This window comes from Eschscholzia californica, unplaced genomic scaffold (genome assembly GCF_041429995.1).
Source record: "Eschscholzia californica isolate CP2 unplaced genomic scaffold, dmEscCali1.0.p SCAF_4, whole genome shotgun sequence".
Taxonomy (NCBI): domain Eukaryota; kingdom Viridiplantae; phylum Streptophyta; class Magnoliopsida; order Ranunculales; family Papaveraceae; genus Eschscholzia; species Eschscholzia californica.
Window position 1 is genome coordinate 40,214,211 of NW_028238461.1, and position 26,078 is coordinate 40,240,288.

The 26,078-nt window shown below is 36.6% G+C and overlaps 2 protein-coding genes across 5 annotated transcripts in view; both read right to left on the reverse strand.

The window, feature by feature from the left end:
* The window catches only part of LOC147544661 (uncharacterized), a 62,212-nt gene extending 56,727 nt beyond the window's left edge, over positions 1-5,485 (reverse strand). The window contains exons 1-8 of one of the 3 annotated variants that reach the window (XM_086638148.1): positions 4,627-5,460; positions 4,376-4,486; positions 4,028-4,186; positions 3,840-3,900; positions 2,995-3,119; positions 1,979-2,111; positions 1,419-1,573; positions 1,257-1,356 (exon numbers count right to left, since the gene is read on the reverse strand). In XM_086638148.1, the coding sequence (XP_086494274.1) occupies positions 2,034-2,111; positions 2,995-3,119; positions 3,840-3,900; positions 4,028-4,186; positions 4,376-4,486; positions 4,627-5,079 (987 nt within the window). In that variant the 5' untranslated portion in view covers positions 5,080-5,460 and the 3' untranslated portion in view covers positions 1,257-1,356; positions 1,419-1,573; positions 1,979-2,033. Of the gene's footprint in view, positions 1-1,195; positions 1,574-1,978; positions 2,112-2,994; positions 3,120-3,839; positions 3,901-4,027; positions 4,187-4,375; positions 4,487-4,626 lie in introns of those variants that run through there. The other 2 variants (XM_086638147.1, XM_086638146.1) reach the window with 2 other exon arrangements.
* Positions 5,486-5,968: 483 nt separating this feature from the next.
* On the reverse strand, positions 5,969-21,643 carry LOC147544663 (K(+) efflux antiporter 2, chloroplastic-like). Of its 2 annotated transcripts, XM_086638145.1 has the most exons (21): positions 21,331-21,627; positions 19,437-21,239; positions 18,449-18,620; positions 18,130-18,220; positions 16,059-16,195; positions 15,899-15,958; positions 15,668-15,787; positions 13,260-13,328; positions 12,725-12,790; positions 10,949-11,038; positions 10,631-10,735; positions 10,430-10,558; positions 9,885-10,094; positions 9,066-9,215; positions 7,839-7,892; positions 7,659-7,717; positions 7,465-7,531; positions 7,205-7,381; positions 6,697-6,753; positions 6,488-6,562; positions 5,969-6,267 (listed from the first exon to the last, which is right to left on the reverse strand). In XM_086638145.1, exons 2-21 carry the CDS (start codon positions 21,038-21,040, stop codon positions 6,145-6,147), a joined length of 3,615 nt encoding a protein of 1,204 aa, XP_086494271.1. In that variant the 5' UTR covers positions 21,041-21,239; positions 21,331-21,627; the 3' UTR covers positions 5,969-6,144. The 2 variants fall into 2 exon arrangements, with proteins under 2 accessions (XP_086494271.1, XP_086494270.1); XM_086638144.1 differs by having other exon boundaries at positions 19,437-21,643.
* Positions 21,644-26,078: the final 4,435 nt, after the last annotated feature.

Here is a 26,078-nt window from a genome sequence, read left to right on the forward strand (position 1 = left end):
AGAAGAAGAACCTTTACTTCCTCTGTTTGTCGCTCATCTTTCATTGAAGAGCATGATCCTCTCTGCAATTTCCCCCAAAATCACTACTACCCGTAACCATTATAACTACCATAATGATCTCTTTCACTCTCGCAACAAATTTATTCTTCCATCTAGTTACTTTTGTACACAGAGAACAACTATTCTACCTCTCTTGATTAAATGAAAATGAATGTAACTACTTCATTTTTCTTTTATTCTTGGTTGTTTTAATTATTTTGTTGTGAGTTTCTCCTTTGTTCTAACAAAGATGTTGATTAAGAAGATGAAAAAGAAGATTCTGAACCATGCGAGTAGAAAAAACAAGATTATGAACCATGGTAGGTAGTGAAATCCAACTATTCAAGAGTTGATGATGGCGGTTTTTTTCTATGGTGGTGACGGTTTTCCGGTGATGACGGCGGTTTTCCGGCGACGGTTTCCGGCGACAATGGCGGTTTGCCGGCGAATGTGACGGAGATTTAAATTAGTTTTTCTTTATTCTGTATTATTTTATGTTTTGTTGACCTTTAGGGTCCTTTTATTCGTGATCTTTAGGATGCTTTCATCTTTTTCTTTCTTTTTCGTCAGAGACTAGTCCAGTTTCTTTCTTATTCACGAGGTACTTTGCGTTTAAAGGTATGCAACTCTCATGAAGTTGGAAGAAAGAAATAACAATTTCATCCATGTAAACAATGTGATTTTATCACTTATGAATGGAAATCGATTCCCGTGGCTTCAAAAAAAAAAAAAAAAAAAAAAAAAAATAGAAAGATAAATAGACATCATTTGTATACAGTTAATCTTATTTTATCTTTTATGTTTTGGTGTTTCACCACGGAGAAATATAAGAAAAATGGGTGTTTTAATTGTTCAATGTTGTTGACGTCTAGAAGAGGTTGCGATTAAAAAAGCAGATTTGGTTCATTTTAGTACCATGATCTCGATTGTTCTTTTTATCTCGATATTCATTTGACGTTTGTTGCTTCTACTGTAAAGTTTAGAAGTGTTACAAAGAGAAAACAATTACAGGTTATCGAATATTAAAAAAGTAATGCAACAGAAATGAATATTTCTTGTTCTTAACTAACCTACACATGCACCATGATTGATGTATAACATTTGATTTTTCTAAATTTCAACTTATATGTTTTTAATGTTAGAAGAAATCAGGTTCTTCAACAATTTCGTTCAATGTGATTGATAGAAGTGTTCGTGCCCTCGGGCACGAGATACACCCTAGTATTTTAATATTTTTTAACAAATTTCAGTTCCCTTTTGGGGTTTTACATATTTGTTCTTCTGAGTGAGAAACCTTCTTCCCCAATGGCCAAAAGCCTGACCCAACTCTTAAACCTTCACTTATCCTAAAGAAAAAAGAATTTCACAACATTTTCTACTTCCTAATACTAGGAGAATGTCTTCAAAACTAAAAAGACTTCATTGTGGCCTTCTGGGCAAGATGCTTTTTACATTAGTGTCCCCACTATGGACTGTAGTGCCGATACGAAAACAAAGCTTTTAATCGTCAATAGGCTTTGCTTGCTACATACATCTGCAGTAAGAAGTGACTCAATTAAACCCATTAAGAATAGGAGTTCAAACACTAAACTATCAGATACAATATGGCTTTATATACAACCGAGTCCAAGTCAATGGATTTCAACTTTTCTTATCTAAACTAATCTGACTATTATCTAATATCAAAGTCAATGGATAAGATATTGTCAGAGTTGAATTCAAATTACAGATTTTTTATCATCCACCAACAAGCTTATTTAATATCCTCTTAAGTTTTACGTCGGTCAAGAAGGAATACACTAATTATCCGAATAGGACAGAAGAAGAAGCTTGTATTATTTCACATTTACCACCTCAGAAAGGATGACATGATATCATGGCAAAAGGGGGAAAACCTACAGCTTTGAAAGATAACTAAAAACTTCAAATGAAGTTGTACCTTCGATCCAAGCTACATTTTGCATATCCAACATGACCAACTGTCATTTCACTCTTCAGACCATTGACGACTTTTCAGGAATCTTCACCATGTTGCATTGGTATACAATCTTCCGGAAATCTTCAAGACTTAGCTAGAACAACAATCAAATGAAGACCACTTAATCGAGGTAAGACAAAAAACTGTGTTACTTTTCAATAAAAGAAAATCCTAACAATGAGGTGTTGCCCTTGACAAATAACCTATGTAACATGGGCGAACATCCATATGGATATTGACGTCTGAACTAGTACGATGTCTCCTGTAGAGCGAGTGGAAAATGGTAGTGCAGGATATGTTCACAAATATGGCTCGGCGGTCAAGGTGTCCGAATGGCGAATGGAGTCTCATTGGAGTGTTAGAGAGTCTCATTCGACTTTCTAAGTATCTGATCTGATCGTCCATCACATCCAGAAAGCATATCTTGGTTACAAGCTGACATAGTTCACTAATACCGAACTAGAAGCTACAGTGAACTAAGTAACAGTTTGAAATAGAATCAAGATGCCAAGCTCTAGTTAAGATAAAACAGCATTGCCCACTTACTCCTTATAATGACCATAATAATTTATGAACAACTCCAACTGTAAGAACACATTAATGTGATTTAGATGTTATGCACGAATTAACCTGTGCTATAAGTTTCCACAAGTTTGGAGCTTATTAAACACCTCTGGGGAGTTTATTCCCCTGTAATGTCCAACTAGGGTAGGCCAAGTGGGAGTAAACAGGTGTGCATATAATTAAAACGAGCACGAAAACCTAAGTCATAAGAAAAGTAGAAACCATGATTAATAGGTTTAGTTAATTGATTGATAGAAGACATGTAACAAGAGGGGCTTTATTTATTAAAAGACCACTAACAGTTAGTTCACTCATAAACCGCATCATGGCAGACGAAATGTGTGTTGACGTTCTTTATGCGTTAAAACAATTCTAGTGAAATGGAGTGTGTAGCTAAAAGAACAATTACCAACCTTGCCATCTCCATCACTGTCAAAACAATGGATCATATCTCTTATCTCCTTCTCCGTCCAAGAAAAGTCATGTGCCGCTGCTACCCTTTGCAAATCTGTCTTAGTTATGCTCCCCTTTCCAGCACCTGTATACAAATACAGCAAAGCTACAACATGTCAACATCAAGAGTCAAAAGGTTACTTCAATACTTTTTGAAATGATATCTGTAACATGTATTTCTCAGCCGGACCATGAGTCAAATTAAAAACACGACCCATTAAAAGACCACGACAAGAAATATGACAGGAAAACATGATAAATGCACAAGTTGCAGCTACTCCATCAACTCCAAATCACCATATAAATTGGTCAGTAAGTCACACATCAGGAGTCAGTGCCTTCTCAGGTGTTCCTTGCGACCACCATGCATGTTCACAATCATCAGAAGACAATCCAGTTAGGCAGTGACTATGGTGGGGAAAACTAAGTCTCTAGTTTGAGTTCGGAAAAATAATTTGCAAGCAAAAGAAGTGCATCAGATAAAAACTCCTCCGCATAGAAAGTACAAATGTTGAAAGTAAAAAAAAGAAGCGAATCAAGATACCTTAAAAGGACTTAAAGCTAGTAGTCGTGATTCATATGCTCTATCATATCTCCAATAAGAGGCCAAGTAAGAGTTAGAGTACCATATTTTCTAGTGAAAAACGGTCACTATTGATTGATAGATATAATGGTATTGACACAATAAAAGCATCAGCTTATATTTAACCTATTTCATGAGATGTGATCACGTTTGTTTACTAAGTTAATGGTCACAAATATGTGGATCTAAACCAGGATAATTAATATGGGGAAAAGGATTCACCGTCAAAATGAAAGAAGTGAATGATCAGTTGATCCTCAGACATCTGTGTTCGGCTGTTAATCTGTAAGAAAGACAAAAACAAAATACACACAAACTAATTTCATAATGTGCATTTTCAAATTTTAGCCAAAAAGTCAAAAGTAAGTCTCGTGGTTTAGAATAACATCAAACAGAAGCGGAAACAATACCGTTTTTGCTTTTTTCCTCCTTCCATCATTTTCCTTGGTGCGACCTTTTCCTTTTCTTTTGCGAGGATCAGCATCAGCCAAGTCTGTTCCTTCATTTTGAGGAACTTGAAGTACTGAATCTGAGGCTTCTGATGTTCCCTCGAGTGAAAGAGCAATTGCCTGTGTCAATGTTAGAAATAAAGTATAGACATCTGAAATTTGTATGTAGTTGAAAAACCAACAACTCTCCAAAACCTTTTCGATACACGGAAATGTATTGAAACAATTCATCTACATACAAAAAACTATTCAACTTTCCATGAATTTAGGATGCTAAGTTAGGTTAGACAAAATATAGTACTATACTACCTGAATTAGAGCTTCATCATCATCGACGTAATCTGATTCACTTATTTTGTTCTGGTTAGTATGGAGTTTCTTGCTAGATTTCTTTGTATTTGAAGATTCTATATGTTTACCCTGAAATCAAACAAAAACCCCAAACAGTATTAGGAAAAGCAATGCTGTGTAATTTTACCCTAAATTCATCAAGAGACAGAGAGAGAGAGAGAGAGAGAGAGAGAGAGAGAGAGAGAGAGAGAGAGAGAGAATAACACAACCTTACTAGCAGAACCCCGACGATAATTAGATAAAGGTCTGGCCTTTTTAACATTTAAGTGTCCCTCTTCTTCTTCTTCATCATCGTCTTCGCTGGAAGAAGAACTAACCCCAGCTTCTCCATCAGAAGATGGATTATATTCATCATCATCATTGTTTTTCTTCTTTGGTAATTTCCCCTTCGGTTTTAATAGTGTTTTTTTCTTGGATTTTGAGTCGGATAACAAAGAAGAGGAGAGAATTGATAAACCTAAAGATTCTAATCTCTCCTTGTTCTCCTTAATCCTTAGGATTCTTTGTTTCTCGTACTCTGAAACCCCTCCTTCTCTTTCGTCGTCGTCGTGGTGGTCTCCATTATCATTTTTGCAGGTTTCTTCTTCAAGTTCGTCGGAGGTTGAACTGGTTTCAATAATATCGTCACTTTCTGAACCTGACTGAGAATCAACCACCACCATTGCTTGAAGAATTGATAACTTGTACGATTTAAAGATGAGAATTGTGGAGAGGTTATATAGGTGAAGATATCCCTAAGATATTAACCGGCGTTAAAAGAATTCAGCGAGCCGAGATGGGAATGGACGCATTAGGAGTGTGGAGAGGAAGATGGGCAATCACTTATGAGAAATGCTGCTTGGCCCGAGCAGGCGGCCGACTCAGACCTCCGACGTGGCCAGCCAGCTCGGACCAAAAGTCATTTCCGCCTGTCTCGTGGAGAGAGAGAGAGGAAGAAACTGGGAAACTCGATTGAGGGAGATAATAGAGAGAGAGAGAGAGGTGGTCGAACACACTAGAGATAGAGAGAGAAAGTGAGAGAGAGGGGGAGAGATGGTCGATGGAACTTGGTAAACATTTTCAAGGCCCAATCCAGAAAAGTTAGGAAAATTATTTAAATTAGTTAATCTGGTTTCTGAAGGAAAAACCATGAGACCCAGTGGTCGCAAGGAACTGAGTTAGAGTTTCTATGTTTCCCTAGACCCCCACAATTTCAGGCGAAGCACGTCATTCCTCTCGTGGCTTCTGGGTAGCCAAAACCCGTTCTACGTCAATATCATTCGGTAGTTGCTATGAAGTTCGCTTACAAGATCGTCTGGTGCGGTCTTCGTGTGGGACCAGTGACTTCGGAGAAATCCGCATCTGTTCTTGATCGTGTACTAGGAAACGACATAATCCAACATTATTGACTCCTTCGTTTCTACGTGTGTATCGGTGTCTGCATGTGTCGCTCATTTTCATGAACCAATTAGCTAACAGTGTTGTACGTGGATCCGCTATATTATAGTGAACATTTCTTCAGATTTCAGGGTACAGAAACAGGAATCATAAAAGCATCTTAAAGAATACCTCTTCCAAAATTTTCTGCCATCATTATGAACAAAACATAACAAGGAATGTGTGTCTATTTTCATATCTTCCATTGGGAATGCGTTCAATGACTTTTTTTTAAAGCACATTACAAAATCCCATTGACAAGAGTTTTTCCATCTTATTTCTTAAACCTATTTTTAATTCACAAACAAATGTTATATTGCTAGGGTTCCTTCGCTAAACGGGTTATCTTCTGAAGAATCTGTGGGTTGAGACTTGGGTTTGGACATCACCCTTGAGAAACCATAACCAAGAGAGCTTCCGCTGGTTTCACATAGCTGCAAAAAAGAAAAAACGGATGTTTGATGATGAACCTAAAAGAACTAGCAACTCCAAAGAGAGCTTCCGCTGGTTTCACATATGCCATTGGTCATTTCCAGGTCTCGCCAATCATTATTATATCAATGGCATATCATCCTCGCAATGGATCTATCATCTCTATATAGGCCTTGCAGGTATATCACAGAAACAGAATAACCAATGCCATTATCTTTATACCTCTGTAAGCTCAGCAAGGTGACGGCTCCTGAACTCATTGATTGTTGCTGCAATTTCCGACATTGGAAGTTTAGCCTGAAAGGGGGAAATAAGGAGCGAATCAGTGAAATGTTATTCTTTGAACTTCGAATAAGAAGTTTCTCCATCACTTAGATTACTGGAGAAGAAAAATTAAAATAAAAATAATAACAACACAAATATCTGTTCACCTGTGCAAGGACGGCAGCTGCTAGCTGTAGACTTGGTTCCAAAGTCTCTGGAACAACCTGCAATGTTTTGAAGCAGATCAATGTAAGATTTTGTTATGTCGAAATCAGATCATAGAAATGTTCATTGATATCCAACTAAGCATGTCCCGCAATTTTCGGTGAAAGATGAAACAACAAGCTCAAATAACTTAGGCTCTGCTTGGTATTCCATGAATTTTTACGAATTCGCAGAGTCTAAGTCAGGCTCAAGTACAAACATGTAAACCAAGTGTAATTGATCCACATTATTTTTGCAAAAGTTAGTGTGAAAATCGGAAGCCATGTTTAAGACTACAGATACTCTCACCGTATTTTGCAAAAATCATGTGAGCTTACGACGATTGTTTCATGTTATAACACTTCAATAGAAACACCAAGGCATAAATCGGAATATTAATATTTGCAAAAGTTCACAAGACGCTACAAGAAGCCATCAATCTCAAATTTTAGGCAAGTGAAAGAGCTATACCGCTGTTGCACCAGCCTTCTCCAGGTTGAGACCATGATCGACATCATGAGCCCGAACAAATGTCTTCACATTCGGAAAATACTTGTTCAAAGCCCAAACTGTTCTATAGTTTGCTCCTGGGGTGTCTAAAGTTATTGCAGCTGCACAAGCCCTTTCAGCGCCAACTTTATGGAGGACCTTGTTACAATATATAGAAACTTATAAAATTTACACCACCAAAATGAAAGGCCATTTTTAATAATTAAGAACTTCTTCCTTACCTCTCGGCTACCAGCATCTCCAAAATATACAGGAAGGTCAAGAGCACGTCCAATCGCCACACGTTCACTGAAATTAAAGAATCTTAATGTGTCTAAATATTTGCTAGAACATAAAATGTCAACCTACCTTGAGTTCAATACTTTCTGATACTATTGTTGTTTCATTTATCACTAGGAATAGAATATAGTTCTACCTTCTGACATCAAGTGCAACAAATGGAATTAGTCGTTCTGATAGGAGTTGTGCAATAATCTGAGAAAACAAAATCAACCACACATTCAGGTACAAATACATGACCATACAAGATCGATACAAATCAGCCTCTCAGACATCCTAAAGAGTGTAGAAACAAATGTACAAATAACTAAGATACCTGGCCAACACGTCCAAATCCACAAATGATGATATGATCTTGCAAATCATCAGTCTGAGTATCAAATTAAGCCAAAATTGATAAATCAGGGAAGACAAAAAATATATTTGGACAACAATAATATCCACAGGTGATATGAATTTACAGATGGCAAGATAATTTTCTTGTTTTCAATTAATTTGACATCAAGTTTCTAGACAACCTAGACAGGAAAGACGAATTCGTGATGTACACCTCATAATAGTACGAGCCTACGAGGGATTGTTGAAAATAACTGAGCTCATGCAGTTGATGATACCATCTACTATGATGGGAATACAGGAAGTCCAGATATTTGGGCATTTATGCTCTAACAAAACATTGGATCTTAACCCATCAGGGCTACGATAGTTGTTCATACATGTTTTCCTCAATTGTCGTCAACTGCAAGCCTGGTTATGTCATATTCTATATCAATTTCTCTGGGCAAATCATACCGCATGTCTGTCACACAGAGTGCAGACATAATAAACATCTTCCAACTGTTTTTCAGAAAAGAAAAAAAAAACAATCTATACATGTCGGGCCCGTATCCACATTTTGCAATTGGTCCATGACTCAAAAACCTTGTTGGCCGACAGAGTACCAGCTCTTGTGGGCCAACACTGTACACTGCTCAAGACACACAGACACACTGAAGTAGCATCAAATAACAAACTGAACTAAGAACTATAATAAACTAGAAACAAGGAAGGAAATAATAAAATACAGTAGAATATAACTTCCAACCTACAATTTGTCGATTAATTGATAAATAAAAGAGAAGAATACGCTCGCTATATATAGCGATTGGCTGGTCCCTTTTGACAACAAAAGTTGTTAATTCTTAATATTTAAAAAACAACAATATGGTGTACTACTTTTGATATTTAGAAACAATGATATTCTCTACTACTTTTGGTATTGAGAAACTCTAAACTTCTTGGTTGATGAAGTACTAATAAAATTACTGACTAGAGATTACTAAAGTGCACCATGTAACACTTAAGTAGACGTCATCTACATCAGACATAGTTTAACAGCGCCATGAAAAGCTATACAAGCGATAGTAGTCGAAATGACATACAACATTCACAACAAAGGGTCTTTTTGTTTCTGAGAGTGTAAAGATTGAAACCCAGTATTCCCCCTAAAAAATAATGTACTGACATCCAAAAATGTATAACACTTCAGAGTTCGTAGTTATACCTCACTCTCAACTGGCAATAAACTTCTCACATCATGCTGCTCAAATCGTGATGCAAGTAATTGACCTCCAGCAGCTAAGTAAGGCGTTAGGGCCATAGAGATCCCCACTACCAAAAAAAGCAAAGAAGAGAGTTGGGGAGTCATTATACCCTGCAAGCAAAGATCATAGATGGATTTCACTTACTCAGCATATGCATCATGAAGAAATGAATATTTGTGCAGCACCAACAAATGCTAAAAGCAGCTTATCAATCAACATTTTTCAGCATATCTGCAATTTCATTTTACATTTTATATGAAATGTCATTTTAAAATTCCCCATAGAAGCATATCAGTTTCCCCTTTAGATACCTTGCATTAGTCTGAAATATTATAACCAAGGAACGAAATTTCAGTTTAGGTAGACATGGAAAGGAAATATTTCGGTCATTTCGACCAAAACATTTTGAAATTTATCTCGTTGACAAGGCATTGGTAAGAGAAACTTCGTTAAATTTCAGTAGGCATGAAATGACCTAAATACTTCGAAATGTAATTCACTAATTCCTTCATTATAATACCATCACATATGGTGCACCCGACTAGCGATGTTAAAGCTATTAGTAATAAGGTAAGTTATGATTAAATGGATTAAATGGATCAACTGAAATTTCATTTAGGATTCAATGATGCAAGGCTATTTATATAGCATATTTTTCCACGAAGGTCAAATGTATCAGCAAGGAGAGTATACTCAAACTGCAAAATGAAGCAAAATCCTCTAATAGTGATAAGCAAACTAAACCAGCAGCAATAAATTCAGTTCATAGCTGAGCAGACCTGGTTAACAGCTTCTCCAAAAGCTACAAATGCAAATTCACCACCTGGAGCAAGGAGAAGCCCAACTCTTATTGCGGCTATTATTGAAATACCAAAAATTCTACCCACTAAAGCAACTAATATGGCCTTGCCACCAATCAAGAGAGCCAATGTCCCCATAATGACAGGAAAGTTTGAAAGGAGAAGTTTTGGATCGATAGACATCCCAACCTGAATCACATAAGAAATTCAAATGCATCATTCTTTCTACTCTGCTTTTTGTTCTACACTAATATAAATCATTGAATTAAAAGAAGTATTGAAAACGTAAAATCAGCCAACAACTGCTCCAACCAAGGGATGAGCATGATAAGTCAACCTGGTAGTTAATTGTTTCTCAACATCTAATTGAGCAAACTACAGATTTTACAGCTTCAGTTACATAAATAGAGGAAATAGTAACAGAACTCTAAAAGGAGTTAAATATATATTAGATTTCTGCAGGAACTCTATTCATTATGTACAGTGACAGACAGATCTAACTAAGGCGCAGACAGAATGCATACCGTCATGAAAAATAGACCCAAAAGAAGGCCACGATACGGAGCAATATCTGATTCAACCTGAAGCGAGAATTCGGTTTCTGCAAGGAGCAAACCAGCCAAAAATGCCCCAAGTGCCATAGAAAGACCAGCCTGCTTGACGGAAAGACATCAATTACTGTCACAAGAACATATGAAAAATCATAGCAGCAAAGAGTTACATACCCTTGCTGTAAGGAGACTTGTTCCGAGAATAACAAGAAGAGTTGTTGCAGAAAATATCTCAGCATTTTGATTCTCCGCAATTTGCCTATAAATTGGTCGAAGCAACTGCAGATTTGGAAATAGGAAAGATCACTATAGCAGAACCTGATTAGAGCTAACAGAAAAATATACAAGCAGACAGCATAAACCCCCTTCGGAAGCTGAAACACTAAAAGCTTTCTCATATTTGCAACAGAAAACCGATTTATCATTCTCATTCTCTTGTCATAGGTCCAACAAAAGGACGCATCCAATGATTGATGATAAGATTCCTCTTACCAAGCGGCCTCCAGCAATTATAGCAGTTATCGCAACTATCGCCTTAACAGCAGCTAGTCCAAGAGCTTCGGCTATGGCTTGAAACCCAACCTGTACAGTGGCAGCAATGTTGCTATTTAAACAAATCACAATGACAAAAGAACGTTTTTATAAGAAAAATTGCTTATTTACATCATTAGCATTGTACACGAAATCTGATTTTCATGTTGTACAAAAGAAAAGGATTGCATCAGAAGTTACTACAACCACATAAAACATGTGGTTCCAACTTTCCAGTTCAAGAATGAGATACACAGTCGCATGAAACACCAAGTATCTACTACTGTGTATTTTTTCAAACTGAAGACGCATAATATCTTAAGACTCTAGCGTCCATATAATGCATGACCACATAAGGACAACTTTGGATTTCTTATGAAAAACTTAAAATTATATGCTGATTAACCTTAATTTATTCTCACGTTAATTTTGAAAGTTTGCCATTCAAGATAACTGTAGTCAATATTAAAAAAAACATATTAAATACTGCACAAAAGGTTTGACAAATAGTATATGATACTTAAAATATTGGAAACCAGTCAATCTCTATTTCGAAAACCCAAAGTTCAAATGTTTATATTTGACTGGGCTGCAGCAGGAAGTTAGGTGTAATTATGATGTATTAATCAGCCGGAGCAAATGATCAATATTTACTCAGAAACTAACTAGGGTATACCAAAACCTTGCACGGATAACTCTTCTCTCTTCACAAATTAATTAGAAAAAACCTTTATATTCTTTTGTATATAATCGCCTTCTAGATTCACCATAAAGAATCCCTCACCTACTAAAACTTGATACTGCAGATCCTTAACCTAGTAATGTCAGAACTTTCTAAGACGAGCGAAGTATTCTATTATAGAAAGTAAAGCCTCCTAAAATACCCTATTTACATATATAAGAAAAACTTAAAAAATAATAACTATCAAATCTTACCAAAATAATTAACAAACAAAATAAAACCACTTGGAACTAAACAAACACGAGAGCGAAAATTGAACCATCTTAAATCAATTTGCTTCATTATCAAATGTTAAACCACATTTCACTGATGCACCAGTTCCTAAGATCATAAGTAGAAGATTGAGACAATAAGCCCGAAAGGAAATATTATGCGCATGATGAATTAGGTGCGAAGAAAATGTGACACTACAAAAATCAGCCTAGGTAAGGCTTAAGATAGATAATCTTATAAAATGATTTAGGTAAATTAGGATGTTAACTACTTGACTTTGAATATCTGGACAGCGTTAAAGTTTGTCCCATCAACTTTATTGGATCGGTCCATGTGGCCTGGTGCGTTCCGGCCTCTATTCCCCTAGCGATGGAGCAATGGAAGATGGTTCAAGTAAAAAAGTCGAAGAGGGACCTTTGGAACCTAGTTCCTTCTGCAATCTGTTGGTCTATATGGAAAGCAAGAAATGAGGGGATTTTCAGGGACTCCACAGCGAGCTTTGCTGTGGAGAGGGAGGATGTTCTAGGGGTACTGTTTGCGTGGAGTAGACAGTTAGGCTGTGCAAAAATGTACTCTTATGCTGATTTTGTGTCGAATTGGGGGAGTATCTTTGGGTGAGCTGTACCCGAGTACCCCCCTATTTCTTCCTTTCTGCTTGTAAATTCTTTTCCCCCTTCTTAATTCAATCAACTTTTCAAAAAAAAAAAGTTCGTCCCATCAAACAATTATGCAAGAATCAAACCATTCAATATTTATAAATTTATTACTATTAGAAAACGTACCCCTCCTTTGGAAGAATTTGGCGAAATTAGAGGAATCAATATCAGCAAAACCACGACAGCTAAGTCCTACATGAACAAAGAAACATTAATCAACAATAGTAGTAATTATCACATTCAAGTGCAGCAGTACTTTGACATTATATTATAACCAGCACTAGATCGATATATTATCAGTGTATGTGAAAATAGAAGTTCATAAGAAGTAATTAATAATCTCAATAGAAGTTGAGCTGCAGAAAAAGCTCAAAAATAATTAAACAAAGAAGGGATTGCAGTTTCTTGATTTTCGAGGTCTAGAAATGCAAGATATGACAATATATATGAAGACATATTATTTACATTTTTACTAGTCAGGTCATGCATGTATGCTTGTTTCGAGAGCCTATGGTACATGTATAGGAATGCGCATAACAAGCTCTCGGCCTTGTTTTCCACCTAGTTACGACTTCGACTTGACAAGTTACGAGTATCATTTCAAGCTATTCTTTTCTACTAGAAACAACCCAGTAAATTTTAAGAATTAATAAACGCCTACCTGAAATAGTAGAACAGAAAATGTTGCACGCCCATGGCGTGATGTGCTCTCACCACGTTCCTGCAACACCTGCATGAAAAAAGGTTCGACGGAAACAATATTTACAGATGTGTTGATAGCTACATTTCTTAAATGTATATTATCTGCTCTCATAAATGCAAGACCTACATAACTCAAATTCTAAAAAAGGTTTAATCATTTCAACAGAAATATATTTTGTTTTTTCAACAAAGGAAAGAATTATAAGTTGGTAATAAAGTATTTACAGAGAAGGTTCTATATTGAACCAACATCTCAAAAACGAGGAAAAAAACACTACATCGTCACAAACAAGGCCTTGCAATGTAAAATAAAATCCCTATATGACACCATAGATAAAAAGTGTTTTCTCTTTGCAAAAATAAAGTAACCCTAACACAGAAAGGTTAATATTGTCGAACTCCATTCTCTTCCTTCAAATATTGCTTTGTTTCTCGCCATCCACATTCTCCAATTGCTGCATTTGGTAAAATTCAAAGGTTTTCTGTTATCCTTTTTTGTATTCACCTTACGCCATGAGTGAAGAAACTCATTAACATCCTTAGTGAAGCTCCACGCCACATTCCTCACATCAATAAACAGATTCTAGGTTCTCCAAACAGGATGACAGTTCAGGAACAAAAGATTCGTAGACTGCTCAGCCGCCACACGTAAGATGCATCTATTAGGCACGATCCTACTTCTCCGTTTTAGATTATTTAATGTTGGGATCTTTTCACATCAGTATGAAGATATTCACAATTTCACATCACTTTCAAAGGCGCCTATGTTTCAAAATCCATTATATGGTACTACCACTCTATGAAGAAAAAGTCGGGATTAATACCCGACTACTTTTGAGTCCCCATCTTGCCGACTTGACAAAGGGCCAAAACCCTAGTCCAAAGGAATCCCGAGTAAATTCCCAACTTGGCCAGACTAGGACCGAGTCAACTAGTCGGGCCAGTCGGGACTATTTAGCTGACCCTGTTTTTTTTTTTTCCTTTATATATCTTTTGCTCAAATCAACAAAGGTGGGTCTAAGGTTTGCTCATTCGGTTTCTTCACACTTCCTCTTCCCTCCAAACATCAATCTAACTAGATTGAAGTAGATTATGAAGTTCTCTTCCTATCCAAACAAGATCCAAGTTTCTATCTCTATCTTCTCAAATTCTTTTACTACTCTTTTTCTCTCAAGAACCAAGATTTTGTTGTTTTTCTCTAAAAAGTTAAAATAAATGTTAGTTTTTAGTGTTTTATACGTCGTTAATGTTGTATAACGTGTTGATAATTAGATGTGTGCTTCTTAGGGATGAATTATTGGTGTTGGTACTTCATTAAAGCCTAAATATTAATACCTATATATAATTATATAAACAAAATAAAATATATTTTTGTATTCTTCGACTAGTCCCGTGTAAATACTACTAGTAGCGACTAAGCCTAGTCCTAGGTCCGCCGACTAGTCCCCTTTGCCGACTTTTCCAACATAGCTACCACTAAACTCTCGCCATTCCTTACTAGAAACCTCATAGCATGACTTCACCCAGAACCCTTGGTCCATATCCTTGTTTCAAATCCACTATTTTTCCCTTATTGACGGAGTATATCCACCCATTAGATTGACCTACCAATCATTAGGTTCGACTAAAATCCAAATCCCAAGTATATTCCTCTCAGAGACTAACTATATGCATATATGCTTGTTTCTAGTGATTAAAATTTTAAAATGATATTATACTCCAAGTTCAATAATTTCACACCCTACATAATTAGATACTATGTTAACAGTTAACCTACTAAATTTCGCTTGAAGTAGTAAGAGAGACCTTGAACTAAGTAGACCCTAGAAGCTAAAAAGGGTATCCTGACCAATTGCAGCTGCCAATGCAAAGTCCGCTTAGTTCAAAACTTCGAAAGGCGAAGCTGAAGGGAGGAAGGCAGCATAGAGCTCCAGAGGGGTTCAACCACTTGACCGCTAGGTTCAGGGGCGAATCGCTAAAGTCGAAGTCAATGGCAGACGCACAAACTATGACAGATAACTTTTTCTCAAAAGTGCCCTAGTGGTTCTCTAGTGGGGAAGCAATGTGAAACTTCAATTTCTTTGTAATTCGATGGCATCTTGGAATCGTGAACTTAAAAAGATGATATTAAATCAGAGACAAAATCATCCATTAATTTTTGGGCTTCCAGATTTAAGGAATTAAGATCTCAGCGGTCATACTTCATACCAAATTGGGATTTGTATCTAGCATAATAATTGTAACCCGCCGGGTGTTTCTCTCCCCGGTAGTTGTGCTGGCAGTTTTTCCTTCACTTGTTATTTTTCCTTTGGGATTTTTTAAAGTATGTTTTTAATAGAAATGGGAAATACTGTTAATGACTATTACCTGCAGAACAACTGCGGTTGAAGATAATGCTAGGCCATTGCCAATGACAATTGCTGCAGGACCAGGCTGTCCTGAAACAAAATGAGTAAGCAAGCCCACAACAACTGCAGTCACAAGAACCTGCAAATCATTGTTCCCATCTAAGTAGTGAACTATATCCGGATGCATTTAAAGCAGAGAAAGCAGAGGCAGAGAAAGCAAGGACGGAGAGGAAACTCGCCCACACAGCACCTGAGCAGAGCCTAGTCCGAAAACATATTTCTTCATCGAACTTAGCCTTTCAACAGAGAGCTGCAAAACGCATATAACAGTTTCAACCAAATGCGGCAGAATGAAAAGAAATAATCAACACCTGCAATCAGCAACAGCATGTAATGAAATTGAGACCGACCTCGAGACCAATATTGAATAGCAAGAAAACCACTCCAAATTCGGCAATAGCCTTCGTCCCATGTACGTGACGGATGATAGAGAGACCGTAGGGCCCAATCAAGATACCAGCAGCCAAGTAACCAAGCACAGGACTACCTGAACATCACAAGAAATAAAGAGCAAGCCACAATAATTTAGTATAATTGAAAGTGCTGAACTCTTAAAGCTTCAGAAGCTCGTGAGAGCAACACCCAGACAATAATAAGTGCAGGAGAAAAGTACATGCATCAGACATTCTTAAAATATACCCACTAAAGTAACATGGATACTCCTTTTTTAGTATTTTGTTAGGACACTAGTAGTCATTTCAGTTTGTATAAGTTGAGATTTTGTACTTGAATGTAACCTGTTAGGACTACCGACAACACCAACAGGTTGATGCCATACATTGTCTATGGTTCATCCAAAACTACAAAATGTAAACTATAAGTTAAAAAAAGGGAGGAAATGATGAGTAGGACAAAAAATATATACGTTTAGGTTGGTTTTCTTACTAGTCTTTGTCCAATAACCACATCCGAAACCTTGAATCGGTGTTAGATACCAATACCTCTTGTAGTGCTAGTACAATTTATGTACGATGCAAACAAGGAATAAAATTTTCGTTTCGGTGGAAGTTATGGTCAGCTTGGAAATAGAAATAGTTCATAGAAATACTTCGGTTAGTGCGGATACTTCCACAGAAATTATATAAATATGATGCAATAGAATATAACTAGATTATTAAACCATAATGAAGCATAAAAATGATGTATATCACGAATTTTAACAGCATTTCTTTTGAGGGGGTTTTAGCAATTACACAGTTATGTCGGCGGGATAAGTTGAATAATTTCTTGACAAAAACACCCAAAAGATAACATTAGTTAGTTAATAGGTGACGAAATTAGTTAGTTTGAGAAGGTATCATCAATTACACAATTATATCAAGGGTGTTGACAATCAAATTTATTTAGGCAGTTAAATCATGGGGTAAATCAAATAAATTTTATAACAACATACAGAGAACATCAAAGATGATGTACCTTCAAATAGCGAAGTATCTCCAAAACCCAAATTACTCTTTAGGGTTTCAGTCGACCCCTCTTCCAATTTGAACGGATACAAATTCCACCTCTAGAAGGAGGTATGTTTTAGTTTTAGTTTCTCTCGATTTTATTGCTAGATTTCCATCATCTCAATTGAAACTATGCGCGAAATAGTTGTAAGTATGATTTCGTGCACCTAATTTGAATTTCCGAATGACTCGCAAATTTCGAAATTTGTCGAAATTTTATTCCTTGAATATAGTACGTATAATTTGAATCAAAATGCGACAAAATTGGTTCAGTTCGCTAGTTGAGTTCTTTTTGTAATGAAACACATGTTGATTGGCTGAATCATGTCGTAGAAGTGCATTTTGTCATAAATGTGGGATTCAATAACAATCTAGCATGTTTTCTCGACTCAACCAAGAAAAGTAAGGGGTTTCTGAGTGTTTAAGAGTCTCACTGGAATAAAAGAGAAAGAATGAGAGAGCATGGGAACGTAATGGGAATAGGAAACAGTTACAACGTCATCGACTTAATAAACATAATAATATATATGAATAAAGAATACGAATTATTAATGTCGAGATCACTAGAAATGCATATAAGAGAACAATCCTTGTAAAGTTAAGACTTATAATACATATATTCATGTAGATATTTGACATGGAAGTGAACAATGAATCTCAATATTCACGATTCGTGTAGTTATAGGATTATTCAAAATGTAAAATGTTTCACAAGCGGTTTATGGCTCGATAACATTCTGCATAGTGCATACCAGTATCCATGTTACATCAGGAAAAAAAATAGAGATACCATATGGACTGTTCCTGGAGTTAATTTTGAAACCCATTGTAGCATATAATCGTAACTAGTAATAAGACTATGGGGGAAAAGACAGTCAAGGATAAAATAACTTAAAAAGTAACATTCAGCAGCCAACAACAGATATAACTAAACAGTTGATAACGTCAAAAGAACACCAAGAGTTAACTTTACCCCCAGGTATCTTTTGAAACGTGGGCACAAATATAACACTTGCAAGAAGTAGCCAGAGCATGTCGAATAAAGAAGTCTCCTCTTCATTTATCTGAAAAGGAAGAACGAGACAGTAAACAAAGAAAACGCTCCATAAGAAGACAACTTCAAGAAAGTGGTAATTGACCTCCTTTATATAAAGAGGTTGTCCTCACAATATTTATCAAGTGATTTCTAACTGGATGAAAATGTTTCGTTTTAAAGGTGAGGTAAAACCGTAAAAGTATTATAATGATAAAAAATTAGCCGAAGGCTACTTAAAAGTATAAGAAAAAGGTACCTCCTGATGAGGTATCATCTGAATTAGCTTCTTCACTCTCTTCGGGAATCTCCTTATTTCTCGGATGAAAGGCGTGGCATTTGTAGATACTTCCTCAACGCCCATCGTAATTACATCCGGCTGTTGAAGAAGCAACGCATTCCTCTCAGCCCGGTTTATAAGAAAGGTAACCCTGTGATAAATTGGGGAAAGTGAAGATGAGGGTTACAGGAACCTTGGCTTAAAATCAGCCAGACAAAGTAAATAAAACATAAACTAAAGATAAACGAAGAAATAATATCATTGAAGGAAGAAAAATAGGTCATATTAAATCTGAGAGTAAGCAAAGAAAAATAAAAAGGTAAAACAGCAAAGGAAAAACAACCGTTTCGTCGTCTTCATATTATAGTTCATCAAAAACTGATTTTTACCGAGTATTATCAGATCTCTATTTTCTATAGCTAATGAGTAAAAAATTGGTTATGGGTCTGAATAAATTAATAAGAGATGTCCCTACAAAATCTTTAGCATCGGTTAAATTTGTGATCCAGATTCCAGAACATGTTTTCAAGAACTACTACACTTAATCTATACTTAGTATCGATTCTAATAATACTGTTTCAATTGCAAAACCACATACAATTTCATGAAAAAGACTAAAACAAGTATCTCTTTTTTTTGTATTAATTAACTCCTATAAAAGTTTTGGAAGTAACAAGAACAGAGATGAGTTCAAATGTAAATTCGCTTCGGCAAACAAGTTTCTGGATCAAGAATGAAAAAGTCCCCAAATGCTTTTATCTGCATAATACGACCACAAAGCAAGCAATTTAGCTTTAGCTACTTTCTTAAGAAAGCCAAGTTTGGTGTTTTGAAGTGAAAGCAACTAAAAAGGATGCTATATTGGTGTGATGTTGTGATTGTGGGAGGAAACCATACATAAGAAATAACCAATAATAAGGGAAATTTTAAGATCAATATTTCTATATCAATAAGTAGTAATATGTACCCTGTCCCAATAAGCAAAGCTCCAACAATAATTTTCAGGAGATGATCCCTTGCAGCCATAATGAGATTCTGAAAAAGTGAACCTGGTGTATCTCCTGTGGAAGAGAAAAAAGATGCAGAGAAAAACCGGGAAGATTTGTTGGATAACGATTTGGAAGCACTGACCGGTGAACTATCTTTTGAGAATTCCTTTTGTGTTTCCTGCTTCTTTATCTGAACCACACTCTTTGGCTTCTCTGCCTCGACTTCAACTTCTTTATGAGATTCATTACTTATTTTCACGTTCTCCTGGTCAAGGTCGCTAGAAATATTTGACTCTTCAAAACTCTGTACAGAAACGTCAGATAGGTGATCCAATGACAGAGCTGTCCCAAATGGCATATCACTACCTTCTCCCTCTCTTCCAACGCTAAGATCATCGGTGACTTCTCGGCTCATCTTCCCTGCCTCGTCAAGGGACTCTTCCTTCAGAATTTGTTCTTGAGCATCCAAATCAACATTTGAGATGGAAACAAGTTTCTCTGCTCTCTGTAAAGCAATCTCTGCATCATTAACTCCCTTTGCAGCCTCAACTTCAAATGCAACAGCCTGCTCTGCAAGAAGCATCACATTTGCAACATCCTCTTCCGCTTTCAAGGCATCCAATTGTGCTTTCTCTGCTACCGTTCTCAATTCGTCTACTTCTTTCTGTAAATCTTCTTTTTTGCGCTGTAAACGTTGCAACTCTGCCTCACAATTTGCCAAATTATCTCGACCTTCCCTAATCTCATGTTGGGCAATTAAAAGATCTTCCTCTAACTGACTCAAATCCTCAACTATCGCTTCATTTCCTTCATCACTCTCGAGATGAGACGTCGAAGAAACTATTGTCTCTTTCTTCGCATTTAAAGATTCTACAGCCAACTGAAGTCTTGCTTCAGCCATTGAAAGGGTCATGGTAGCTTTTTGAACAGCTTCCTTAGCAACAGTTTCCTCACTGATAATATCTTCAATAGAATTAAGGGCTGAAGTAACATCATCCCAAGCATTTGAAGCTTCATCTTTGAGGGCAATGGCAGTTTCTGATATCGTTTGAGCTTTTTCCTCAAACATTGTACTGTTAAGCTGAGCAACTTCTAATTCCTTTAAAGCCTTTTGAAGTAAATACCTTAAGTCCTCCAAACTAGGTTTAGTTACTTCTACCTCTATCGAACCATTTGAATCCGAATCAGAAGCAGAACCTTCTGTGGATAAATTTCCACTTTCCTCATTAAGAGTTCCCGGATATCCATCTTTTTGTGATTCTTCGTCAACATAAGCTAAAGAATCATCGCTTTGACACTGTACCAACCCTAACTTACTTGAAACCTTCAAGATACTACTCGAATTTGACCTCGGGAAATTCTCAAACAAAAACCCATGATGAACTACAATAGATTTATTCAGCTTCTTCAAAGAATATGAACAAGAATCAGAAACCAGTCTAGACTTAGTATAACTACCATAATCAAAGCTTCTACATCTAAATCTCACCGGCGAATTTGAAAATTTTGATTTCCAAGAAGAAATTGACTTCTCACCACGATGGCATAAATAATGTTGACCAAAATTACATGCTAAATCCATCGCTAGCAAACTCAATGAAATCAAATGACCTACTAATGCATTAGATAAATCACCATTTTCAGATTCAGAAACTCAACAATTTCAAAATCTAAGCAAATGAACTTGAAAAGACGAAGATAATTCAGATAATGAATAGGATATAGTTGTTACAAATGGAAGTTGAGTTCGTTGCAGCAAGTGGTGCTAGTAAACAGTAGCCCTAAAATGAAAACCAAAAGGTAGTGGGGGAAGAAAGGGGGTTAGTGAGAGAAACACACAGAGGGAGAGAGATAGAGAGAGAAGATGATTACCGATTGGTCATAACAAGTAAGAGTAAAACTGTGAGCTAAATCAGTTCAGAGTTGAAGAGAAATTCATGGCGGACCTTTCAGAAAAGTTGGGGCCAACAGAGAGGGCAAGTAACAATAACCAATGAAAAGTGTTACGTGGACAGGGGACAGAGTTTGGAAAGAAAACCCTATTTACCCAGATTTTTTTTTTATCTGGACCGTTCTCTTTTCAATGGTCTAGATTTGGTTAATATTTCAAAATAGATCTCTTCTCTCGTCAATCCAAAAGGAGTCTTGATGTCGTTGTAGGACATCCTCAAGCCCACCGGTTTTTGAAATCGAAGAATCTTAGTGGAAGTAGTTTATCACTAAAATTTAGTCCATGTAATTTAATCACTAAATAAAGTAGATGCTGTCGGATTTTATGTTCTTTCTTGTCGGGTTTTAGGCCTCTTTAAATATTGATTTAACTTAGGCGGTTATCGTGTACATCTTAATGATGTATCAATGTCTTGTAACGACTAACGTAGATCGTAGTCAGGGACGGAGTTATGGCGAGGCTAGGAGGGGCCATGGCCCCGCTAGACCTCAACATAGTTAAACCTATATGAGGAGGCCAATTATCTTTAAGGGTAGTAGTATTAGTAATTTAGATTAGGGTTGTGATTAAGAGTTAACATTCTATCATAAACTAATTTTCCATTTGAATATACATTTCAAATATTTAAAACTTTTATGTATCGCATATAGATATCGATAAAATTGTATATAAATATCGACTATTTTTATCGTATCTAAATAGATATAGATTTTAGTGCACATATTCTAGTTGTGTTCTATTTGATGAAATTTTGTAATTAATAAAATATTTAATTTATATCCAAAAACTCATATCACGTTAAAATAGCGGCCAACGTTAAATCTAATATAAAAGTTCGAGCATCTGAGCTAGGTATGGAGGGTTGGGGTTGGTAGAGGGTTGTGAGAGTTTTGTGGTTGGTTCGACCCTCTCTACCGGATGTGATATAGGTATGGAGCGTATGGGGTCGGCGCTAACACAATGGATGACCTTGTGGACCACACTCTCATACAACGTGGATACCAACTTATCATATTGCTTATGGTTGTTTATTACAAATGGTGAGATATTATGTATGTGTGACGTGATGGAGTTGGTGAAGGGTTGTAAGAGTTTTGTGGTTGGTTCGACCCTCTCTACCGGATGTGATATAGGTATGGAGCGTATGGGGTCGGCGCTAACACAATGGATGACCTTGTGGACCACACTCTTACATAAGGTGGACACCAACTCGTCATGTCGTTTTTTGTTGTTTGTTACATATGTGGTACACTTTATTTCTAATGGTCACAACTCGGATACTATACGTGGACATCTTTACATGATATGTGGTTGTCTATTTGTTTTGGTAGCTCTTGAAACTGTCTATTGAGAATTTAGAGGTTTCGAAATCTACTTGTTGGGGTCTGACCCAACCTTTTATTTTTTCAGGACAAGGAAATCGGGAAGTGCCACCTGCTTGAGTCATAGTTAGCCTTGGAGGAGTTTCTTTAGTGGTTTCCTTTCTTTCTTTAGGTAGTTATTTGGAGTCGTATCTCCTAAACACTTGGTGTTATTTATGTTTTATCTTGTCCGACATTTGTGTCGATGATTTAGAGACATCCTGTGAGTTTTGAGAAACTTGGTAAAGTTTCATTAGTTTGATTTATTGTTACTTTTTGAGCTTCATGTTCGATACTATTTGTCTCCTTGATGAGTATATCGTATATGTTTACTGTTCTGCGGAGAAATGCTAAGTTTAGGTTTTCATGGCGGCCGACGTGGAAATCTGGATTTGGGGTGTTACAAAGTGAATAGAGGTCAGAGAACCAGTCGTTTGATTTGCAGGAGAAAAAAAGTAAACTAGGAGAGAGAGACTGACAATGATGTGAAAGAGGTAAATGAAACATTTGGAGAGATCATACGAACTCCTTAGATCTCACCTGAATTTACGATTCAAGGTTATGGCATTTTATTCTAGTTAATTTGTACTAGTCAACAACTAGGAGCATTTCGTTTGACCCAATTTTTATTACTAAACTGTCATTATATTATTTTGTTCCAATTTGTAATTTATCATTATATTTGAATTAAAATATGAGTTATTTCCCAAATAGCCCTCAACTTTGTGACCAGTTTCCTGCCTAGCCCCCAACTTTATCAAAAATACCCAGATCCTCCATCTCATCACCTTTTTCTGCCACATCATTTATCACGCCACATCATCTATCAAGCCACATCATCATCTTCACCGGCGAAGGTCGTCGGCCGGCCAAATTTCCGGTCGGCGACCTTCAAACTTTTTTATTTTTCTCTGTTCTCTCTCTCTCTCTAAAAAAATAAAAAAAATTAATTCTCTCGTCTCTCTCTCTCTCTAAACACTCCGACCAAATTTATACGAGAAGATAATTCTTTCGAACTTGTCTTTTGGGCTTAGGATATTGTCCATATGTTTACCGGATTGTCATTGGATAGACGTGCTACTATTGTGAAGATATCTGATAAGGTTTTGATTATCAATCTCAATATGGATATGTTGAATATTCAAATCCATAGCCCATTGCATAACACAAAGAATTGCTCAACATTCACATTCTTTTGAATTCTGACCTCTGGTGGTGTTGGCTAGGGTTCTATAAATTCCGCTTTGTCATCAAACATAATACATCCAATGCCTGCTGGATCAGAGAGCGAGGTGAAAGATCCATCCACATTGATTTTGATTTACGGAGCTTCTGGCGACATCCCTTTCGACTGGGTTGCCTCAACTGGATTGGGTAATTGGGTGTGTGTGTGTGTGTTGGTTGTTGTGCCATTGGTTTTATTGATAACATGCATGGGGGTTTGTTCCTGTGACGAAACGCATTTTTCACATCTTGCCTTCCATATAAACCATAGAATCTTGGCATAGCTACTAACTAATTCCGCATCTAGATTTTTCCATTAGAGGATCCATTCTTTGATGCTAGTCATATTGCTTGCCATAAGGTTAAAACGAAACCAAATAGGTCGAGCAGGACTACAGTGTAATAAAAATGAGTGATCGTTATTATGTTATCACAGTATGGACAATTATATATGTTACCAATAAATTTGCCAAATTTGTCCCTGACTAGTAAACTGTTCATACAACATTTCCAAAGAAATAGTTTGATTCTCGGAGTTGTGGTTATGGTCCAGATGAACCTCCATTTCATCGTTTCTTACATATAACTGTTAATTCTCAGATTATGATACATAGAGTTGATGGTAAAGTTACCTGATTTGGTTAATGTCCATCTGACTGTATCTTCCTTATGTGCCTGTAAGGTTATGCTTAAGATAGCGTTGCATATATCATTGTCAAAACATTGAGTTATAATATTCATATTCCACTCGTTATTATTTATGAGTTGTTCAACTTACGTTAACGGGCTATTATTTGATGTTTCTAATAGGGGGGTCTGGGATCCAGTAATCATGCCAGATGTTAATATCAGTCCATTTATTGACATCCCAAAAAATTAGGCTCGACACTTTATTCAACTGCTTAACAATAGACTTAAGAGCCAAGAATGGGAAGATTTAGAAGAAGAAAGCTTTAACTCCTTGGGGAAATATTTGCCTTTGAGGATTTTAACCCTAGGAGTCTCAAGGTTCTTGAGAATGCGCCAGACTAGTTTACTAAGGAAAGTCTGGTTGTCTAGGGCGGGGAGCCGGAAGCCCAGTCCGCCTAACTTACAAGGGAGGCAGATGGTAAACCAGTTAATGGTATGAATAAATTTGGTTTTTCCCCACTAGAAGGACCGTTGAATGACCTCAATGCGGTTGCTTATGCCTTTCAGAATGGCAAAACATTGCATTTGGTATCGAAGAACGACCGCTGCAATTGTTGAGATTACAATGGAGCGGTCAGCTTGCGAGAAGAGGTTAGTCTGCCATTTGGAAAACTTATTCTGGATTTGCACCAGGAGAGATGAGAAAGACTGCTTTTTTTGCACCAATGAAGACATGGGTGCCCAGATATTTGTCGAGGGAGGAGGATTGATGAACCTTCAGGTTACGAATAATCATTCTTTTGAACTTAGGGTGGGTGCTTTTAGAGAAGAAGATGGTGGATTTCACATAGTTGATCATTTGGCCAGAAGCAGCGCTGAAGGTTTTAAGAATCTGTTTCAAGTTGAAAATATTCTCCAGGGTGTTCTGGCCGAAGATGATGCAGTCGTTTGCGAACAAAAGATGCTTAATGATGAGGCTGGATTTGGGTATGGGAAAGCCGACGAAGTGGTTGTATGTGGATTTGAAATTTAACTATTTGTTTCCTTAAGTGAATAACCATCTCATAGGCTAATGTTACATGCTTATTTGGTTGTGAACCAAACTGTGGTTATGTTATATGTTTAAAGAAATATGTTTAAGGAAATAATTGATTGAATTGATTATTATCATATGTTAATTCTTTGGTTGTGAGTGTTAATATCTTTGGCTAAAATTCGGTTGCAAATGTTATTCACATCTTGTTCACTAGGTGTTTGAAGAAATGCTTGACTGAATTGGTTAATGTTATTTTGATTATTTTAGTTCAATTTTTGTGTTTGAACTCATGTTCAACTCGGAATATTTCATTCAGGTTTTACAAGTCATAAACCCAAACGTTCTTGAAGTTCAACCATGGCAGCCAATGGTGGACTAATTTGCAGTTGAACTGGCATACGTTATTGAATTAAGAACT

What these genes read in the sequence shown, in the direction of transcription:
- LOC147544663 (XM_086638144.1), bottom strand. Translation starts at nt 21,040, where the DNA reads ATGGATTTAGCATGTAATTTTGGTCAACATTATTTATGCCATCGTGGT. An exon ending in AGATGATACCTCATCAGGAG is followed by an intron (nt 18,221 to 18,448) that starts GTACCTTTTTCT and finishes CTTCCTTTTCAG; the next exon opens with ATAAATGAAGAGGAGACTTC. An exon ending in TGGGTCTATTTTTCATGACG is followed by an intron (nt 10,095 to 10,429) that starts GTATGCATTCTG and finishes TATGTGATTCAG; the next exon opens with GTTGGGATGTCTATCGATCC.